This window comes from Aulonocara sp. 'chitande type north' Nkhata Bay, unplaced genomic scaffold (genome assembly GCF_057382095.1).
Source record: "Aulonocara sp. 'chitande type north' Nkhata Bay isolate Kocher_YH1m ecotype deep benthic unplaced genomic scaffold, A_spYH_male_GT1.1 unmapped_scaffold_23, whole genome shotgun sequence".
Classification (NCBI taxonomy): domain Eukaryota; kingdom Metazoa; phylum Chordata; class Actinopteri; order Cichliformes; family Cichlidae; genus Aulonocara; species Aulonocara sp. 'chitande type north' Nkhata Bay.
Window position 1 is genome coordinate 589,188 of NW_028234355.1, and position 14,049 is coordinate 603,236.

General features: G+C 42.3%; 1 protein-coding gene across 1 annotated transcript in view; it reads right to left on the reverse strand.

Annotated features, from left to right (window-relative positions):
• LOC147300607 (uncharacterized) overlaps window positions 1–14,049 on the reverse strand; it is a 37,406-nt gene that overhangs the window by 18,779 nt on the left and 4,578 nt on the right. The window contains exons 4-6 of the mRNA XM_086285054.1: window positions 13,179–13,334; window positions 1,969–2,184; window positions 1,336–1,587 (exon numbers count right to left, since the gene is read on the reverse strand). Coding sequence (XP_086141180.1) covers window positions 1,336–1,587; window positions 1,969–2,184; window positions 13,179–13,334 — 624 coding nt within the window. The remainder of the gene's footprint in view (window positions 1–1,335; window positions 1,588–1,968; window positions 2,185–13,178; window positions 13,335–14,049) is intronic.

Below are 14,049 nucleotides of genomic sequence, written 5' to 3' on the forward strand. Positions count from 1 at the left end.
GAGGAGTTAAACAGTCTGATGGCGTGTGGGACAAAGGAGTTTTTAAGTCTGTTAGTTCTTGTCTTTGGGAGAAGCAACCTGTCACTGAACAGACTCTTCTGGTTGTTAATGGCCGTGTGCAGAGGATGCCCAGCATTGTCCATAATGTCCATGTCTGCCCAATGTGATGTTTGTGTAAAGTTGGTCAGAAGGTTCCTTTGTAAGTGCGCATGCGCCATTAGCGTGCTGCCTGCTGTAACCCTAATTTCCCTCGGGATGAATAAAGTATTCTGATTCTGATTCTGAAGCTGAGCATTTTTAAAATCAGGGTCACACCTATACTTCTCTATAGCTCGTAAACATGAAGCAAAGACAGCGCTTTGTATGTTGCAGACATTCATCAGCAGCTGCTTAAAACAAATCCTCCGTATCCAGTGGCCAGAGAGGATTACAAACTGTGGACAAGTACAAACCAGAAACCAATAGCAATACAGTTCTGAGAGAAAGTGGTGCTGGATTGGCCACACAATCAGGAAGTCCACCAATAACATCACTACACAGGCCTTGTGCTGGAATCCAAAGGGAAAGAAGAAGAAAGACCCAGAAACACATGGCACAAGGACACACCTATCATAGTGTTGTGTGGTTTGCTAAAAGCTTAGTTTCAAATCGATATATTTTATTTTTAAATTGATCGTTCAGTCCTCATGGGGATTGTTATGTTATCCACAAAAGGTTTAGTGGATGTACTCAGTCATAATGTACAGGGGCGGCTCCAGAATTTTTTCATATGGGTGGCCATATGGGGGCCACTGAAAACATTGAGATGGCACACCAAAAACATAATTTAAAGTTCTTTTTTTTGTTTTATTTTTTTATATGCTGTTGTCAAATATAGGTCACTTGAAAAATGTGGCCAAAAAAAGAAAGAAAAGTACATGCCTAGTTAATTTCCTGTTATTAAATTTGATATTCACTGTAAGTGTGCCTGCAGGTGCAGGGGCGCAGCACAGGCGAAGGAGTGACGACTGCAATTTGGAGGGACAAACAAAGTGACCATATGAATGACAAATATGAATATGGAGGAATAAATAACAAGCTGACGTTTCAACTCATTGTAGGGTGTCTTCCTCTCTCTTGTACTCAATTATTTTCAACATAAGACAGTCCTGACAGGGGCGACACTGGGAGGGCTAGACATTTTGGCTCTTAGAATATTACGTCAGTTTCCTTATTGCAGTCGGTCTTTAAATTCTTCATGTGCCTCTATAACGTATATTGGAGGTCTGATTAGGACCCAACATGAGTTAGATTTCTTAATACAAAACTGAATCTATCTATTAAAGTTTTGCATACCTATTCTGTGCAACTTTACTTCAGGGTTCCACATGATGCCCAGCTCCTGCCCGGTCCAGATGATGATGCCTTTGGTTTCCTGCTTCAGTGCAAGCTGCTCTCCTTCCTGATTGGTGGAGATTTCCTCCTGTTCCTCTTTAGTCTGTGGAGGATCTGTGTTCTGCTGGTCCAGACTGGAGTTCCTTTCCTGGCTACAGACCTGCGGGTCATCCAGATCCTCATTTTCCTTACAATCATGTTGCTGTGGGAGATCTTGATGGACAGAACACACAAGAAAAAAGTCACACTGTGAGCAGGTCTCTCAGATATGTGAGCGATATTTAAATATTCTCTCTCATGCAGCGAACAGAGAAGAATTCTGTTTACATGCAGAAAGTCATCATTTATGAGGCGTACAGCTCACTACTCCAACTTGGTCCTTGTGGCCAATAATCCACAGTTTTCATTGTCTCAACATTTTTCTACATTCTGCGTACAGTTCTGGGCTAACATGACTTAAATCTGAAACAGAAAACATGTCTCCAGTGAGGCAGTATCCCAGGCGGTAATGCACGCCATGTGTCTTTGTGACATTTTGTTATAAGTCATATTCATTTCTATATTATGAAATCTGCTTATTACACTTTTACATACCAAATCTGGTCAGCCGTGATCCAGGTTTCCACAACAAATCCAGCTGTTCTCCGGTCCAGACATTAATCCCTTCATCCTCCTGCTTCAGTGCAAGCTGCTCTCCTTCCTGATTGGTGGAGATTTCCTCCTGTTCCTCTTTAGTCTGTAGAGGCTCTGGGTCCTCCTGGTTGAGACTGGAGCTCCTCTCCTGGTCACAGAACTGCTGATCATCCAGACCTTCGTGTTCAACAAAAGGACACAAGAAAATAGTGACTAATGTGATGATAAGAAAGCTCAAGAAGGATGAAAACGGTCACCTATTGAGAATTTAGCTTGCGTTTTATGTTGCCACAGAAACATTCACTGATAGTCATTTGTTCACTGGATGATGTTGATAACCTTACAGCTGTCTGGGGTCTGATTTTTAGATGTGACTGCCAGTGATCATCACACACTGTGAATAAACAAACAAATGAACAGCAGCATGATCTGAATATGATCATGAAAGCTTAAAGTATTTTACGACGGCAGGTAAGATATGCTGTTAATGCTAATCTTTTAACATTTTACTAATAAATATGATGCAAATCTCATGGTCCACTACATTCCAAAGATGCTCTGTTGGGTTGAGAGCTGGTAACTCTGGAGACCCGAGTACAGAGAACTCAATGTCATTTTAAGGGAACTGCATATTTTCTCTTTTTTGGACTACTCTCTGTAAATCATGCAGATGTTTGTGCTGGAAATTTAAACAGATCAGCAGTTTCTGAAATACTCAGATCAGCCAATGTGGCACCAACACCCACACCATGATCAAAGTGATTTCAATCACCGTCACTGATCGCTATATGCTGAAATGCATGGACTGCTGCCATCTGATTGGCTGATTACATTTTGGATTAAAGAGTAGTTGAACGGGTGTAGTTAACAAAGTGGCCGTAAGTATGTTTACATAGATGCAGTGTTAGGGAGTAACGGCATACATGTACCGGCGTTATGCATTTAAAATACAAAACATGAGTAACTGTATTCCGATATCCATCCATCCATTCGCTTATCCTTTTCAGGGTCGCGGGGGGCGCTGGAGCCTATCCCAGCTGTTATAGGGCGAAAGGTGAGGTACACCCTGGACAGGTCGCCAGTCTGTCGCAGGGCTAACACATAGGGACAGACAACCATTCACACTCACATTCACACCTAGTGGCAATTTGGATTATCCAATTAACCTATCCCCACAAGCTGCATGTCTTTGGACGGTGGGAGGAAGCCGGAGTACCCAGAGAGAACCCACGCAAACACGGTGAGAACATGCAAACTCCACACAGAAAGACCCCGGCCTGATGGTGGAATTGAACTCAGGACTTTCTTGCTGTGAGGCAACAGTGCTAACCACCGTGCCGCCGATAGTTACCGATAATTTGGTAATAATTAGAATACAGTTACTTCTAAATAAATGGATTACACGATGGTCTTTTCCTGTTTCATATGTCAGGCTATACCCTCTCTAATTTTGTTGATTTCACGCATTACCGGAAACCCAAACAAAACACGCAACAAGAAGCTCTAGTGTAAGTCTCTTGGTAATGTTGGTGGCGTCAGTTATACAATGGACCCAGAAACCGAGCTGCTCTCAACTATAAAGACTCCACCCGAAAGAAACATCTGGAAGTACATTCTTTTTTTAAAGACTAACATTAGCTAGGGCTGTGCGACATGACCAAAATCTCATATCCCAATATAAGACGTTTCTCGTCTTATATTGTAGTTTTATTTTATAGTGTTTCTGTGTTCTGCTGGTCCAGACTGGAGTTCCTTTCCTGGCTACAGACCTGCGGGTCATCCAGATCCTCATTTTCCTTACAATCATGTTGCTGTGGGAGGTCTTGATGGACAGAACACACAAGAAAAAAGTCACACTGTGAGCAGGTCTCTCAGATATGTGAGCGATATTTAAATATTCTCTCTCATGCAGCGAACAGAGAAGAATTCTGTTTACATGCAGAAAGTCATCATTTATGAGGCGTACAGCTCACTACTCCAACTTGGTCCTTGTGGCCAATAATCCACAGTTTTCATTGTCTCAACATTTTTCTACATTCTGCGTACAGTTCTGGGCTAACATGACTTAAATCTGAAACAGAAAACATGTCTCCAGTGAGGCAGTATCCCAGGCGGTAATGCACGCCATGTGTCTTTGTGACATTTTGTTATAAGTCATATTCATTTCTATATTATGAAATCTGCTTATTACACTTTTACATACCAAATCTGGTCAGCTGTGATCCAGGTTTCCACAACAAATCCAGCTGTTCTCCGGTCCAGACATTAATCCCTTCATCCTCCTGCTTCAGTGCAAGCTGCTCTCCTCCCTGATTGGTGGAGATTTCCTCCTGTTCCTCTTTAGTCTGTAGAGGCTCTGGGTCCTCCTGGTTGAGACTGGAGCTCCTCTCATGGTCACAGAACTGCTGATCATCCAGACCTTCGTGTTCAACAAAAGGACACAAGAAAATAGTGACTAATGTGATGATAAGAAAGCTCAAGAAGGATGAAAACGGTCACCTATTGAGAATTTAGCTTGCGTTTTATGTTGCCACAGAAACATTCACTGATAGTCATTTGTTCACTGGATGATGTTGATAACCTTACAGCTGTCTGGGGTCTGATTTTTAGATGTGACTGCCAGTGATCATCACACACTGTGAATAAACAAACAAATGAACAGCAGCATGATCTGAATATGATCATGAAAGCTTAAAGTATTTTACGACGGCAGGTAAGATATGCTGTTAATGCTAATCTTTTAACATTTTACTAATAAATATGATGCAAATCTCATGGTCCACTACATTCCAAAGATGCTCTGTTGGGTTGAGAGCTGGTAACTCTGGAGACCCGAGTACAGAGAACTCAATGTCATTTTAAGGGAACTGCATATTTTCTCTTTTTTGGACTACTCTCTGTAAATCATGCAGATGTTTGTGCTGGAAATTTAAACAGATCAGCAGTTTCTGAAATACTCAGATCAGCCAATGTGGCACCAACACCCACACCATGATCAAAGTGATTTCAATCACCGTCACTGATTGCTATATGCTGAAATGCATGGACTGCTGCCATCTGATTGGCTGATTACATTTTGGATTAAAGAGTAGTTGAACGGGTGTAGTTAACAAAGTGGCCGTAAGTATGTTTACATAGATGCAGTGTTAGGGAGTAACGGCATACATGTACCGGCGTTATGCATTTAAAATACAAAACATGAGTAACTGTATTCCGATATCCATCCATCCATTCGCTTATCCTTTTCAGGGTCGCGGGGGGCGCTGGAGCCTATCCCAGCTGTTATAGGGCGAAAGGTGAGGTACACCCTGGACAGGTCGCCAGTCTGTCGCAGGGCTAACACATAGGGACAGACAACCATTCACACTCACATTCACACCTAGTGGCAATTTGGATTATCCAATTAACCTATCCCCACAAGCTGCATGTCTTTGGACAGTGGGAGGAAGCCGGAGTACCCGGAGAGAACCCACGCAAACACGGTGAGAACATGCAAACTCCACACAGAAAGACCCCGGCCTGATGGTGGAATTGAACTCAGGACTTTCTTGCTGTGAGGCAACAGTGCTAACCACCGTGCCGCCGATAGTTACCGATAATTTGGTAATAATTAGAATACAGTTACTTCTAAATAAATGGATTACACGATGGTCTTTTCCTGTTTCATATGTCAGGCTATACCCTCTCTAATTTTGTTGATTTCACGCATTACCGGAAACCCAAACAAAACACGCAACAAGAAGCTCTAGTGTAAGTCTCTTGGTAATGTTGGTGGCGTCAGTTATACAATGGACCCAGAAACCGAGCTGCTCTCAACTATAAAGACTCCACCCGAAAGAAACATCTGGAAGTACATTCTTTTTTTAAAGACTAACATTAGCTAGGGCTGTGCGACATGACCAAAATCTCATATCCCAATATAAGACGTTTCTCGTCTTATATTGTAGTTTTATTTTATAGTGTTTCTGTGTTCTGCTGGTCCAGACTGGAGTTCCTTTCCTGGCTACAGACCTGCGGGTCATCCAGATCCTCATTTTCCTTACAATCATGTTGCTGTGGGAGGTCTTGATGGACAGAACACACAAGAAAAAAGTCACACTGTGAGCAGGTCTCTCAGATATGTGAGCGATATTTAAATATTCTCTCTCATGCAGCGAAAAGAGAAGAATTCTGTTTACATGCAGAAAGTCATCATTTATGAGGCGTACAGCTCACTACTCCAACTTGGTCCTTGTGGCCAATAATCCACAGTTTTCATTGTCTCAACATTTTTCTACATTCTGCGTACAGTTCTGGGCTAACATGACTTAAATCTGAAACAGAAAACATGTCTCCAGTGAGGCAGTATCCCAGGCGGTAATGCACGCCATGTGTCTTTGTGACATTTTGTTATAAGTCATATTCATTTCTATATTATGAAATCTGCTTATTACACTTTTACATACCAAATCTGGTCAGCCGTGATCCAGGTTTCCACAACAAATCCAGCTGTTCTCCGGTCCAGACATTAATCCCTTCATCCTCCTGCTTCAGTGCAAGCTGCTCTCCTCCCTGATTGGTGGAGATTTCCTCCTGTTCCTCTTTAGTCTGTAGAGGCTCTGGGTCCTCCTGGTTGAGACTGGAGCTCCTCTCATGGTCACAGAACTGCTGATCATCCAGACCTTCGTGTTCAACAAAAGGACACAAGAAAATAGTGACTAATGTGATGATAAGAAAGCTCAAGAAGGATGAAAACGGTCACCTATTGAGAATTTAGCTTGCGTTTTATGTTGCCACAGAAACATTCACTGATAGTCATTTGTTCACTGGATGATGTTGATAACCTTACAGCTGTCTGGGGTCTGATTTTTAGATGTGACTGCCAGTGATCATCACACACTGTGAATAAACAAACAAATGAACAGCAGCATGATCTGAATATGATCATGAAAGCTTAAAGTATTTTACGACGGCAGGTAAGATATGCTGTTAATGCTAATCTTTTAACATTTTACTAATAAATATGATGCAAATCTCATGGTCCACTACATTCCAAAGATGCTCTGTTGGGTTGAGAGCTGGTAACTCTGGAGACCCGAGTACAGAGAACTCAATGTCATTTTAAGGGAACTGCATATTTTCTCTTTTTTGGACTACTCTCTGTAAATCATGCAGATGTTTGTGCTGGAAATTTAAACAGATCAGCAGTTTCTGAAATACTCAGATCAGCCAATGTGGCACCAACACCCACACCATGATCAAAGTGATTTCAATCACCGTCACTGATCGCTATATGCTGAAATGCATGGACTGCTGCCATCTGATTGGCTGATTACATTTTGGATTAAAGAGTAGTTGAACGGGTGTAGTTAACAAAGTGGCCGTAAGTATGTTTACATAGATGCAGTGTTAGGGAGTAACGGCATACATGTACCGGCGTTATGCATTTAAAATACAAAACATGAGTAACTGTATTCCGATATCCATCCATCCATTCGCTTATCCTTTTCAGGGTCGCGGGGGGCGCTGGAGCCTATCCCAGCTGTTATAGGGCGAAAGGTGAGGTACACCCTGGACAGGTCGCCAGTCTGTCGCAGGGCTAACACATAGGGACAGACAACCATTCACACTCACATTCACACCTAGTGGCAATTTGGATTATCCAATTAACCTATCCCCACAAGCTGCATGTCTTTGGACGGTGGGAGGAAGCCGGAGTACCCGGAGAGAACCCACGCAAACACGGTGAGAACATGCAAACTCCACACAGAAAGACCCCGGCCTGATGGTGGAATTGAACTCAGGACTTTCTTGCTGTGAGGCAACAGTGCTAACCACCGTGCCGCCGATAGTTACCGATAATTTGGTAATAATTAGAATACAGTTACTTCTAAATAAATGGATTACACGATGGTCTTTTCCTGTTTCATATGTCAGGCTATACCCTCTCTAATTTTGTTGATTTCACGCATTACCGGAAACCCAAACAAAACACGCAACAAGAAGCTCTAGTGTAAGTCTCTTGGTAATGTTGGTGGCGTCAGTTATACAATGGACCCAGAAACCGAGCTGCTCTCAACTATAAAGACTCCACCCGAAAGAAACATCTGGAAGTACATTCTTTTTTTAAAGACTAACATTAGCTAGGGCTGTGCGACATGACCAAAATCTCATATCCCAATATAAGACGTTTCTCGTCTTATATTGTAGTTTTATTTTATAGTGTTTCTGTGTTCTGCTGGTCCAGACTGGAGTTCCTTTCCTGGCTACAGACCTGCGGGTCATCCAGATCCTCATTTTCCTTACAATCATGTTGCTGTGGGAGGTCTTGATGGACAGAACACACAAGAAAAAAGTCACACTGTGAGCAGGTCTCTCAGATATGTGAGCGATATTTAAATATTCTCTCTCATGCAGCGAACAGAGAAGAATTCTGTTTACATGCAGAAAGTCATCATTTATGAGGCGTACAGCTCACTACTCCAACTTGGTCCTTGTGGCCAATAATCCACAGTTTTCATTGTCTCAACATTTTTCTACATTCTGCGTACAGTTCTGGGCTAACATGACTTAAATCTGAAACAGAAAACATGTCTCCAGTGAGGCAGTATCCCAGGCGGTAATGCACGCCATGTGTCTTTGTGACATTTTGTTATAAGTCATATTCATTTCTATATTATGAAATCTGCTTATTACACTTTTACATACCAAATCTGGTCAGCCGTGATCCAGGTTTCCACAACAAATCCAGCTGTTCTCCGGTCCAGACATTAATCCCTTCATCCTCCTGCTTCAGTGCAAGCTGCTCTCCTCCCTGATTGGTGGAGATTTCCTCCTGTTCCTCTTTAGTCTGTAGAGGCTCTGGGTCCTCCTGGTTGAGACTGGAGCTCCTCTCATGGTCACAGAACTGCTGATCATCCAGACCTTCGTGTTCAACAAAAGGACACAAGAAAATAGTGACTAATGTGATGATAAGAAAGCTCAAGAAGGATGAAAACGGTCACCTATTGAGAATTTAGCTTGCGTTTTATGTTGCCACAGAAACATTCACTGATAGTCATTTGTTCACTGGATGATGTTGATAACCTTACAGCTGTCTGGGGTCTGATTTTTAGATGTGACTGCCAGTGATCATCACACACTGTGAATAAACAAACAAATGAACAGCAGCATGATCTGAATATGATCATGAAAGCTTAAAGTATTTTACGACGGCAGGTAAGATATGCTGTTAATGCTAATCTTTTAACATTTTACTAATAAATATGATGCAAATCTCATGGTCCACTACATTCCAAAGATGCTCTGTTGGGTTGAGAGCTGGTAACTCTGGAGACCCGAGTACAGAGAACTCAATGTCATTTTAAGGGAACTGCATATTTTCTCTTTTTTGGACTACTCTCTGTAAATCATGCAGATGTTTGTGCTGGAAATTTAAACAGATCAGCAGTTTCTGAAATACTCAGATCAGCCAATGTGGCACCAACACCCACACCATGATCAAAGTGATTTCAATCACCGTCACTGATTGCTATATGCTGAAATGCATGGACTGCTGCCATCTGATTGGCTGATTACATTTTGGATTAAAGAGTAGTTGAACGGGTGTAGTTAACAAAGTGGCCGTAAGTATGTTTACATAGATGCAGTGTTAGGGAGTAACGGCATACATGTACCGGCGTTATGCATTTAAAATACAAAACATGAGTAACTGTATTCCGATATCCATCCATCCATTCGCTTATCCTTTTCAGGGTCGCGGGGGGCGCTGGAGCCTATCCCAGCTGTTATAGGGCGAAAGGTGAGGTACACCCTGGACAGGTCGCCAGTCTGTCGCAGGGCTAACACATAGGGACAGACAACCATTCACACTCACATTCACACCTAGTGGCAATTTGGATTATCCAATTAACCTATCCCCACAAGCTGCATGTCTTTGGACGGTGGGAGGAAGCCGGAGTACCCGGAGAGAACCCACGCAAACACGGTGAGAACATGCAAACTCCACACAGAAAGACCCCGGCCTGATGGTGGAATTGAACTCAGGACTTTCTTGCTGTGAGGCAACAGTGCTAACCACCGTGCCGCCGATAGTTACCGATAATTTGGTAATAATTAGAATACAGTTACTTCTAAATAAATGGATTACACGATGGTCTTTTCCTGTTTCATATGTCAGGCTATACCCTCTCTAATTTTGTTGATTTCACGCATTACCGGAAACCCAAACAAAACACGCAACAAGAAGCTCTAGTGTAAGTCTCTTGGTAATGTTGGTGGCGTCAGTTATACAATGGACCCAGAAACCGAGCTGCTCTCAACTATAAAGACTCCACCCGAAAGAAACATCTGGAAGTACATTCTTTTTTTAAAGACTAACATTAGCTAGGGCTGTGCGACATGACCAAAATCTCATATCCCAATATAAGACGTTTCTCGTCTTATATTGTAGTTTTATTTTATAGTGTTTCTGTGTTCTGCTGGTCCAGACTGGAGTTCCTTTCCTGGCTACAGACCTGCGGGTCATCCAGATCCTCATTTTCCTTACAATCATGTTGCTGTGGGAGGTCTTGATGGACAGAACACACAAGAAAAAAGTCACACTGTGAGCAGGTCTCTCAGATATGTGAGCGATATTTAAATATTCTCTCTCATGCAGCGAACAGAGAAGAATTCTGTTTACATGCAGAAAGTCATCATTTATGAGGCGTACAGCTCACTACTCCAACTTGGTCCTTGTGGCCAATAATCCACAGTTTTCATTGTCTCAACATTTTTCTACATTCTGCGTACAGTTCTGGGCTAACATGACTTAAATCTGAAACAGAAAACATGTCTCCAGTGAGGCAGTATCCCAGGCGGTAATGCACGCCATGTGTCTTTGTGACATTTTGTTATAAGTCATATTCATTTCTATATTATGAAATCTGCTTATTACACTTTTACATACCAAATCTGGTCAGCCGTGATCCAGGTTTCCACAACAAATCCAGCTGTTCTCCGGTCCAGACATTAATCCCTTCATCCTCCTGCTTCAGTGCAAGCTGCTCTCCTCCCTGATTGGTGGAGATTTCCTCCTGTTCCTCTTTAGTCTGTAGAGGCTCTGGGTCCTCCTGGTTGAGACTGGAGCTCCTCTCATGGTCACAGAACTGCTGATCATCCAGACCTTCGTGTTCAACAAAAGGACACAAGAAAATAGTGACTAATGTGATGATAAGAAAGCTCAAGAAGGATGAAAACGGTCACCTATTGAGAATTTAGCTTGCGTTTTATGTTGCCACAGAAACATTCACTGATAGTCATTTGTTCACTGGATGATGTTGATAACCTTACAGCTGTCTGGGGTCTGATTTTTAGATGTGACTGCCAGTGATCATCACACACTGTGAATAAACAAACAAATGAACAGCAGCATGATCTGAATATGATCATGAAAGCTTAAAGTATTTTACGACGGCAGGTAAGATATGCTGTTAATGCTAATCTTTTAACATTTTACTAATAAATATGATGCAAATCTCATGGTCCACTACATTCCAAAGATGCTCTGTTGGGTTGAGAGCTGGTAACTCTGGAGACCCGAGTACAGAGAACTCAATGTCATTTTAAGGGAACTGCATATTTTCTCTTTTTTGGACTACTCTCTGTAAATCATGCAGATGTTTGTGCTGGAAATTTAAACAGATCAGCAGTTTCTGAAATACTCAGATCAGCCAATGTGGCACCAACACCCACACCATGATCAAAGTGATTTCAATCACCGTCACTGATCGCTATATGCTGAAATGCATGGACTGCTGCCATCTGATTGGCTGATTACATTTTGGATTAAAGAGTAGTTGAACGGGTGTAGTTAACAAAGTGGCCGTAAGTATGTTTACATAGATGCAGTGTTAGGGAGTAACGGCATACATGTACCGGCGTTATGCATTTAAAATACAAAACATGAGTAACTGTATTCCGATATCCATCCATCCATTCGCTTATCCTTTTCAGGGTCGCGGGGGGCGCTGGAGCCTATCCCAGCTGTTATAGGGCGAAAGGTGAGGTACACCCTGGACAGGTCGCCAGTCTGTCGCAGGGCTAACACATAGGGACAGACAACCATTCACACTCACATTCACACCTAGTGGCAATTTGGATTATCCAATTAACCTATCCCCACAAGCTGCATGTCTTTGGACGGTGGGAGGAAGCCGGAGTACCCGGAGAGAACCCACGCAAACACGGTGAGAACATGCAAACTCCACACAGAAAGACCCCGGCCTGATGGTGGAATTGAACTCAGGACTTTCTTGCTGTGAGGCAACAGTGCTAACCACCGTGCCGCCGATAGTTACCGATAATTTGGTAATAATTAGAATACAGTTACTTCTAAATAAATGGATTACACGATGGTCTTTTCCTGTTTCATATGTCAGGCTATACCCTCTCTAATTTTGTTGATTTCACGCATTACCGGAAACCCAAACAAAACACGCAACAAGAAGCTCTAGTGTAAGTCTCTTGGTAATGTTGGTGGCGTCAGTTATACAATGGACCCAGAAACCGAGCTGCTCTCAACTATAAAGACTCCACCCGAAAGAAACATCTGGAAGTACATTCTTTTTTTAAAGACTAACATTAGCTAGGGCTGTGCGACATGACCAAAATCTCATATCCCAATATAAGACGTTTCTCGTCTTATATTGTAGTTTTATTTTATAGTGTTTCTGTGTTCTGCTGGTCCAGACTGGAGTTCCTTTCCTGGCTACAGACCTGCGGGTCATCCAGATCCTCATTTTCCTTACAATCATGTTGCTGTGGGAGGTCTTGATGGACAGAACACACAAGAAAAAAGTCACACTGTGAGCAGGTCTCTCAGATATGTGAGCGATATTTAAATATTCTCTCTCATGCAGCGAACAGAGAAGAATTCTGTTTACATGCAGAAAGTCATCATTTATGAGGCGTACAGCTCACTACTCCAACTTGGTCCTTGTGGCCAATAATCCACAGTTTTCATTGTCTCAACATTTTTCTACATTCTGCGTACAGTTCTGGGCTAACATGACTTAAATCTGAAACAGAAAACATGTCTCCAGTGAGGCAGTATCCCAGGCGGTAATGCACGCCATGTGTCTTTGTGACATTTTGTTATAAGTCATATTCATTTCTATATTATGAAATCTGCTTATTACACTTTTACATACCAAATCTGGTCAGCCGTGATCCAGGTTTCCACAACAAATCCAGCTGTTCTCCGGTCCAGACATTAATCCCTTCATCCTCCTGCTTCAGTGCAAGCTGCTCTCCTCCCTGATTGGTGGAGATTTCCTCCTGTTCCTCTTTAGTCTGTAGAGGCTCTGGGTCCTCCTGGTTGAGACTGGAGCTCCTCTCATGGTCACAGAACTGCTGATCATCCAGACCTTCGTGTTCAACAAAAGGACACAAGAAAATAGTGACTAATGTGATGATAAGAAAGCTCAAGAAGGATGAAAACGGTCACCTATTGAGAATTTAGCTTGCGTTTTATGTTGCCACAGAAACATTCACTGATAGTCATTTGTTCACTGGATGATGTTGATAACCTTACAGCTGTCTGGGGTCTGATTTTTAGATGTGACTGCCAGTGATCATCACACACTGTGAATAAACAAACAAATGAACAGCAGCATGATCTGAATATGATCATGAAAGCTTAAAGTATTTTACGACGGCAGGTAAGATATGCTGTTAATGCTAATCTTTTAACATTTTACTAATAAATATGATGCAAATCTCATGGTCCACTACATTCCAAAGATGCTCTGTTGGGTTGAGAGCTGGTAACTCTGGAGACCCGAGTACAGAGAACTCAATGTCATTTTAAGGGAACTGCATATTTTCTCTTTTTTGGACTACTCTCTGTAAATCATGCAGATGTTTGTGCTGGAAATTTAAACAGATCAGCAGTTTCTGAAATACTCAGATCAGCCAATGTGGCACCAACACCCACACCATGATCAAAGTGATTTCAATCACCGTCACTGATCGCTATATGCTGAAATGCATGGACTGCTGCCATCTGATTGGCTGATTACA